The sequence below is a fragment of the Apium graveolens genome, chromosome 10, assembly GCF_009905375.1.
Source record: "Apium graveolens cultivar Ventura chromosome 10, ASM990537v1, whole genome shotgun sequence".
In the NCBI taxonomy this organism is placed as follows: Eukaryota; Viridiplantae; Streptophyta; class Magnoliopsida; order Apiales; family Apiaceae; genus Apium; species Apium graveolens.
The window spans coordinates 155,254,449-155,263,645 of NC_133656.1; the positions used below are offsets into that span (position 1 = coordinate 155,254,449).

General features: G+C 30.6%; 1 protein-coding gene across 3 annotated transcripts; it reads right to left on the reverse strand.

Annotated features, from left to right (window-relative positions):
• Positions 1–5,997: 5,997 nt before the first annotated feature.
• On the reverse strand, positions 5,998–8,949 carry LOC141693077 (uncharacterized). Of its 3 annotated transcripts, XM_074498083.1 has the most exons (9): positions 8,856–8,949; positions 8,636–8,738; positions 7,902–8,082; positions 7,430–7,502; positions 7,159–7,338; positions 6,928–7,025; positions 6,610–6,698; positions 6,232–6,402; positions 5,998–6,156 (listed from the first exon to the last, which is right to left on the reverse strand). In XM_074498083.1, exons 2-9 carry the CDS (start codon positions 8,647–8,649, stop codon positions 6,153–6,155), a joined length of 810 nt encoding a protein of 269 aa, XP_074354184.1. In that variant the 5' UTR covers positions 8,650–8,738; positions 8,856–8,949; the 3' UTR covers positions 5,998–6,152. The 3 variants fall into 3 exon arrangements, with proteins under 3 accessions (XP_074354184.1, XP_074354182.1, XP_074354183.1); XM_074498081.1 differs by having other exon boundaries at positions 5,998–6,402; XM_074498082.1 differs by lacking the exon at positions 8,856–8,949 and having other exon boundaries at positions 5,998–6,402; positions 8,636–8,849.
• Between the last annotated feature and the right edge of the window lie 248 nt (positions 8,950–9,197).

Consider the following 9,197-nt stretch of genomic DNA (forward strand, 5'->3'; position numbering starts at 1 on the left):
CTTGTTCTGTACCTTCACACAGCAGCTGAACTGTGTCCCAAACCTCTTTGGCAGTTGAACAATTTATCACATTATCAAACATATCCTTGTCAAGACCATTAAACAAAATGTTCATAGCCTTCTTATCCTTGTGGACTTCTTCTGTGTCTTCCATTGTCCATTCTGCTCTAGGTTTTGGAATGGATTGACCAACAGCAATTGTGGCCGTAGCAACTGTGGCTACTTTGTGGGGAATGTGAGGACCATTCTCAATGCAGTTTACATAACCTTCATCTTGGGAGAGTAGATGAAGGTGCATTTTCACCTTCCAGTGGTGATAACTGTCTTTGTCAAGAACTGGGATCTTTACTCCAATATCCTTCTTACTCATCTTTGTTAGATTCCAAGATCTTTAAACTCTTTGTGTGTCAAGAGCTTGCTCTGATACCAATTGTTATTCCTAGAGGACTAACAATGAGATTTACAGAAGGGGGGTTGAATGTAAATCTCAAAACTTTTTCAGGTTTTGAGAAGTTTATTAAAGCAGTGTGTTCTAGATGAACAAGTGTATGAATTGCTTTGAGCTAATGCAGACAGATATATATTCAAACACAAAATGTAAAGAACACAACAAACTTTAAAAACTTTTCTGGTGGATTTGTTGTTCCACCAGAGATGGTATATTAGAAAATCTGTGTTCAACAATATTGATCACAGCTGCATCCTAGTACAAACTAGATGAATTTTCTCTCAAGATATTTCTTAACAGCTCTGGAAAATCTCTCTCTAATTACTAGCTTCTTCTTGGTTTATATATTACCAAGTGTACAAGTGAAAAACAATATAAAATTACAATAGTAAAATAAGTTCTTCACTTGCTTCTTTTCCTGTTCACTCAAGTACTTTGTTGACTATTGCATCTTTGTACTAAAGAAGAACGGCTGTTTTTTCTGTTGATCCTGAAATTCGGCTACCACATCTCACTTTTCTCTGTCAACCCATGTGCCTCTGTTTGTAGGTACAACTACCACTTATCAACGGCTAATTAGCAGAACATCCGTTGAAGCTTTCATCCGTTGATGACTTCATCCGTTGAAGGATGTTATCCGTTGAAGCTTTCATCCGTTGATGCTCTCATCCGTTGAAGGATGTTATCCGTTGAAGCTTTAGAGACATCCGTTGAAGCTTAGCTTCTCATCCGTTGAAGGTCTTTAAGTCATCCGTTGATACCACTTCATTTATACAAAATTACAAGGCATGAAATATTTACAATTGGCCTTCCTATCTGCATATCATCTAGTAGTCAACATGACTCATAGTTTCTCTCAACTTCTAAGAATTACATTTTAAATACAGAGACTGAAATATGCTACAATACTAGACTTATTTCTAAGTAAAGCTACACCATCAACGGATAGCCAAAGTGGTCTTATCCGTTGAGGCTACAGACACTAAATTTCTACTTAAGTGTTTTGTTAAACATATCATCAAACTAATGCACATATATTCCTAACACAGTTCAACTGATATTTATAAAACTTTATCAAATTGAAAAATATTTATTTTTAGGAGAATAGTATACAATGTTATCAAATTATTATATGAATAAATATTAGAGTAGTAATGAAAGGAACTTAAAAACGGTTTAAATAACGATATAATTATAATTTTTCCTTCGAATCCTTAAAAAAATCATGAATATCAATAATAAGTCTTTATAATATATAATTTATTTTTATGTTAGAACCATGATTGATCCTCAGTTGCGTAAAAACTAGATACAGATTGTTGTCAGTGATAATATGAATATCATATATAGATTATTGCAATTTATTTATTACATAATTTTTATTTTTGAATAATTATAAATGCATGTTATTTAAGTAATCATTTGCCTCACTAGATGTTAATAGTGATTAAAAATGTACATAAATCAGATATTTAACATATAAATAATTGAAACCATCGTAATTTACTAAGAAATGTAACATACGACAATTTACATGCAGACACACACATATAACTTAATGTTACTTTGGTAACCGTAGTGTAAATAAAAAAAACTAACATTTTTTCATGCATACATACGTTAAATTTCAAAAACTAACCTTTTTCATTAAAATCAACTTTTATATTAACAATAGTGTAAATTTTACATTATCGTATATTATGATTGCAAGTCATCCCGACTTCAATTATGCATTTTTTATCTTTTTAAATTGAGTAAGTTAATTGTAAGTTAGTAGTGAACTCAGTAATAATATAGACCAGTAAATATAGTTTATTTAAATAAAATTCAATTTTTTTGGTTAATTCTGTATTTAACATAAATGTTATTTTTTAATTTTTTGTTTGTAAACATACTAACGGCATTGTACAGATTAAGTATAATCATTTCGTTTTAAACGTGCACTGACTACCCTATTTATATTCATTCATTAAATACAAATTATATAACACAAACAAGAATATATATATATATATATATATATATATATATATATATATATTTCTTAATGAGTTATATTTGAAACGCTGTATAATTTGGTATTGTCTTTTATGAAAATAATACACATTGATAAACAATCAATTTGTATTTGATATAAGTTAGACATTGTACAACATTTATAAATAAGAAAAAAATTAAGAACATTATAATTGCATGATGCATAAAAAATTATATAAAATGACCTGTGCCTCGCACGGGTTATTATGCTAATTAGTTACAAAGCACCATAAAATGCATTTCACCTTTTGTATATATAAAGAAAGGGGAAAAAAACGAACTTAGTGACATATTTGTTTCACAATATTAAAGTAGGTTTATTATCCAAACTTTGTAATTGTGTATTTAATTATATCTATATGCTGAAAATTTTGAAATAATAAAATATATTACAAATGTCGAAATATACTAAATATACAGGTTTAGCTAGGCTACATTGAACCGTTAAAACTGTACTCCCTTTGTCCTATTAAATTTTAGGGATATTCCAAATGATACCATCGTACAATTGACTTTTCCATGTGGTACCATCTAATATTTTTGACTTATAAGTGGTACCATTATAGTTTTGACTTCGTTCATATGATATCACTCCATTAATCATCCGTTAGTCAAACGTTATCCTAAAGGGTACCAAATGAAAAAGCCAATTGTCTTATGGTATCATTAGAAATATCACTCAAAATAAAGTAAAAATTAATATTTTTAATTAATTTTAAAAGTAAACCCTCCCGAATTCCTCGGACAAATCCGCATACATACACACACATTTTATATATACCTGTATCTCTCGGACAATGTGTAGGGTTAATTATCAAGTTAGTCACTAAAGTGGGCCGAATATATTAAGTTGGTCACCGACCTAAAAACGATATCAAACTGGTCATCTAAGTCGATAACGGGTACATTCCGATCGTCAATATCAAAATTTTATGACGCGAAAATATTGATGTGTTAAAATTTATGCGATGTGGCATCTATCTGATGGAATTAGTGTGAATGCAGGGGGTTCATTAATGTGTTGATTCAAAAATCAATCAAAATTTGCCAAAAACGATTAGCAAGATTAATCAAATGTACCCGTTATCGACACACTTTAATGACTCACTTGATAATTAACCCGCGCATCTATACTATACTATATTATAATAGACGAAATATTAAAAGTTTGGTAGTCGGTCGGTACTCGCTGAAATAACTTAATCACCCTTATTTAATTATTTTTTTTAAAATTACTCAAATACCTTTAAAATATAACCTACTTATAATATTACAATATACATTAATATTAAAATCTATTTCTAATTGATCTCTAATTCTAATTTAGAATCACAGCCCCAATTCTATGCTAATTCACAACCACAAGCCCAATTCTCCGAGATAAACACGACAAAATCGAACATCAACAATTCTTTTTCTGCACAACAATTCATGCTGCTATATATCTATATACTAAACTATAATAACTTAATAGGGGTATAATTTATAGTTGGTTAACCACTATTTTTGGTTATTCCTATTTTTTGTCCCTTTAATCTCGACCGTCAGATTCTTTTGATCATTTGATTAAATAATCACAATTGTTAGATCAAAATATTAATATAATACAATAATCAAGTTTTCAGGCTCGAATCCCATTAACAACATATATTCATATTATTATTTTAAAAATTATAAATCACACTAACAACACATATTTATATTATTATTATTATTTATAAAAATATAAATAAAGATTGAGACTAATAATTCAAACCTCATCAATCATATAATATTAATTATAAGCATAAAATTATAATTATAATTTTAATAATTAATCTTACATTAAAATATCATTAAAATTATATATAATATAAATAAAATTATATAAAAATATCAATTAGACCGTGTATCGCACGGGTTATAAGCTAGTATATATAAACACATAAATTATCTATTAATTTAATATTTTGAATAAATAATTAAAGTATGTGAAAATTATGTGAAATTATGAAAAATGGTAATATACATAAGTCTAAATATTTAATGGTACCAAATGAATAAGTCAAATGTACAATAGTAGTATTAAGAATATTTTATAAATTTCTAACGTTTTATTAACGTTACTTGACAGAATGTTATTATATGGGTGAAGTCAAAAGTAGAATGATACCACTTAAAAGTAAAAAATGTTGCATGGTACCAAATAGAAAAATCATTTGTACAATGGTACCGGTTGGAATATCCCTAAATTTTATACGTTATTTTTTAGCACGTTTTTTAAGACTTATATAAAATATAATTTTATAATTTTTTTATAATTTTTTTTTAAAATAAAAATTTAATATTTAAATTTGGGGATATAAAATACATAAAAATAATAAACATATACGGGAGGGAGGGAGTAACATACACCGAAGACAAAAATACAATCAAATTCTCCTGAGAGATACAAGTGAGCTGGTATCAACTCCACACTTTATTTCTTAATCTTCTTGTTTCCCCAAGTGATTTGTCGTAGAAAATCCAAACCCGGCTTTAAAGGTATGCAAATAGCCCTATTGAACAGGGTCTCATAATTTTCAGGGCCCTCAAATTTTTTAACCCCATTTATAGATACATACATGTATCGACAGGAGTTAAAGCATAACACTCTCATCTTCGAAATTTACGCCTTCTCTCTGGAAAATTGCATCATCTGCGTGTATGTATATATCATATTATAAACTTTTTTGCCTTGAATCAATCTTCCGGCTTCAATTACCCATGGCTATTAATTTCATTATCAATAGAAAAAAAATTGTTCTTTATATTTTCTTTGATCTTAATTTTATATTTCACAAGTCTCTATTTTAACTTATATTACTCCCAAGAAAATGTTCCTGATCGATTCTCACACGAGCATACATGAGTCAGTTGGGTAAAGGAGGCAGGGAGAAATATTTCGTCATTAACTACCTAATTATTATTCTTTCGTTTCACTTATTTTGTCACCAATTTTTTATTTTTTATTCAATTATATTAAATTAACTAATAGTTACCCAAAAAATATATTATTGTTTAAAAAATTAACATAATTAGTACTAAAATTAACATATTAACTGAATATGGACAAGAATTTTGAGACTGCCATAATTGAAAATGTGGCCACAATCAATGTGACAGAAGAAGTATAATATAAATGTGAATCATTAACGACCTAATTATTATAATATAAATGTAAAATAACATCGACCAAAGTGGGACATATAGTGTTATATTTCTTCGGTCCCAATTCAAATGATCTTGTTTGACTAACATATTTTTTAAGAAATAAAAACTTGACTCTAATATTAACCACAACGGTGAATGTTAAAATAAGTGTATAATATAAGTGTGTGGTGGTTGTAATTTAAATGAATACTATAAATAAAAGATTCAAATTTTTTGTGACCTTCAAAAAAAAAAAATAATCATATAAAATGGGACGAATGGAGTACAACTTAAATCTCTATATGTAATAAGCACGACTATACTCAATTTTGTTTCCAGTGCATGCAAATGTTTATAGAAATAATGGTATATATAAGCAATGCTCCTGCTAATAATTTTAGACAAGGAATAATGTTCCACTCAATCACTCGGATCGAAGTTGTTTTGACAAGATTCTTTCATCTCATACAGAGTTATTATGACATATGACTGTAATTTATCTAGTTTCGATATGTTTACAACTTTCTTACACAAAACATTAAAAAAAACACAATCTAATTAAGCCCTGTAAGCACCTATGAGCTCTCTTGAAGAATGGCCGAGGAATATTAAGCCCTGTATTCTGGAATTCTTGAAATAGCTCCTCAGCTATTTTATCCAAGGTTGCAGCTGGTAGGTTCTGAAGTCCTGTTTGAGCTATAACATTCTCTGCATACTCCGCAGTAGAATGCAATACCCAGTTCTCACTATGCATAAAAGAACAAACTTCAACTCATGATATCAGATTTTTATTAGCATCATATTGTTTATTTGAATTAAGAGGTGAACATTCATTTGTAACTTCGCGTTAACTATGGTTTTTTAGTTGGTAGAAGTTGTTTGCCTAATTATTCATATGATGTTAATCAGATATTAATCATCTTTACTCTGCTGATCCTCTGATAAACTCTTACCTTTGTGTAGAACGTCCTGGCTTGCTGCTTTTATAGTACGCCCTGCTCAGAACTTTAGAATTCAAGAACGAGAATCTTTTCATCGGAATCTGAATGATTTAACTTCAGTCAGTAGAAGGGGTCAAAATCTTGAACTAATTTTATTAGACATCAAAGACAATGAACCTATTTGAAGTGACTCATTTCGTACCCACTACATGCTTCCATAAATTTCTAAAAGTGTTTAGTAAATGAAACAATTCGACTTTATGGATAATTGAGTGGCAACACCATCAACAATTTCATACACTTTCTAACTTACAAAAAAGAAAATCTTACCAAAGACAAAGGTTGTTCAAATGCTAACATAAGAGCAAAACATGGATCAACGGGAACTTCTTTAATCTTTGAAGCTAATTCTGGAACCAGATGCAGGTCTGTGCAAAATATTACTCATTATTATGCTTTTCAATACCACATCCTGAAAACTAGCCCTAGTATTTTCAACATCATTGTACTGGCAACATTTGAATTTTGAACTAACAACAGCAGATAAGAAAGCAGTCGTACCAAGAGGAGGCGGGCGTCCTGTTACATTTGTAAACCTAGGAGAGAAAACACTTTTATCATATGCTACCACTCCTTTGAAATGTCCAAGATTTTGTCCATCTAATCCATTCAAGGACCAAGAGCCCTCATCTTCCAACCACTCTAACAACCCAACACCTACCCCAAACTTAGTTTCCACTCCTGAGGACAATACGAAAAGGCCAGGTGAGAAACCCTTTCACAGTAGAATGTCGATTAGGGAAAACTTAGATATCAGTGATCCAAATCATACCTGGCTCCGAGACTAATGCTCTACAAATAGAATTCATTTTTGGGATGCCGACAAATTTCTTGCATGATCCATCCTAAATAGAGCTGACATTTAGAGACATTTTATTCTCACATAAATAAAATTTATACAGGTAATAAATTTTTATCTCCAGATTTAGGATGAGTAATTAAGTACTATGTGTAAGCTTTTCCAAAGAGCCAAATTTGAAGCATCAAGAGATACTCAAGAGTTTTGAACAAACCATTTCATATGGAAGTTCAATGTAAGTGGAAATTCAGATTGAAGACTAGATTGAACCTAATAAGGCGTTTTAGTTATGCAAACTTTTTAGAACTTCTATGTGCTGATGAAGCAATAGACGGTTTAAGAATTAACTTGAATGACATAGAAACACTGCGCTGGCTGTTAACTATTCGTAAAGGATAATGAATGAGATTGAAAAACACAAATATAACGGAAAGATGGGGAAAACCTTTTCATAGCCGGAAAATGTTCTAGAGGTAAAGTCAAAAGATCTGAAACTCTCTTTCCATTCAGCAACAAAACCCCTCGCCTCACAATCCCCAACAACGCGCTGCACATCAGGATTAGTGGCAGTGAAGTAAGGAGCACCATGATCAAATACTAGCTCCTTCCCATCCTCCGTGGTCTCTCTGACAAAATGTATGAAGAAACTAAGATCAATTCCATATCTAACACTAGTAAGGTACAATCAGCAAGTCACATTTCAGTAGTTGCATTCCTCTACCAGACTAGTACTCTGATACCGTAGTACATAGTGCACGATAATACTGTGCATTCGAGCCTGATCATTAAACTGGGGAGCACTTTTCAATTCCAAAACAAAAAATTTACACACAAAAATGGATCAAGTTCTACCACAAAGCATCTTAAACTATAAATTTGCAAAATTCACAATGTACAGATCAAATAATTCATTAAAAAAAAACATTTACCTCTATGTAAATTCACAATGTTTCAACATCGAACATAGTATCAATTCGACAATTCCAATGAAGTAATAACAAAAATGTAAAAATGGTAAAAAGCAATAGAAACAACAGAGAAAGATGATTATAACCAACAAAGGCTCGGTGCAGTGGTCGAGTTGTTGGTTTCTGGTCAAGAGTTCGACACCTGGTGTGTACGTGACTACGTGAGCTTAACTATAAACAAAAATGGAACATGAATATAGGAAAATAAGACCTTCTCCCAGACATGCGACCACCAGGGCCTCTAGCAGACTCGAAAATAGTGACCGAAACGCCATTTTTCCCAGCTAAACTCGACGCGCAAACAGCTCCAGAAACTTATAACAATAACAGAACCAAATCAAACACAGACAGGCACAGAGACATTAATGTATCATACAAGAAATCAGAATGAATATATTTGTGTAAATTTTGTGAATAAATGTGGTGCTTACTTCCATTAATGGTCCTGTGATCTTTAAAACTAAGAAGAGTTTTTATAACTTTTTGTGTTAGGTGGATCAACTTGTGTTGTTACTCAGGAACTGATGTATCTTATAATTTTTAGGATTGAAAAGCAAGACTATATTGAAGCTGCGAAAAGAAACTAAAAAAGAAAAGAAAAAGTAGATATTGAAAATAATGCTGCTGATAAAGAAATGTATCACCAAAGTGAGATTCTCTATGATACTAGATACTAATTTGCATGCTGGACACTAGTACCTTGCACTCTAAATGATGACTATGCATAAATTTGTATTATCAATTTATTCCTCTGTTTCATATTGTTAGTTGCT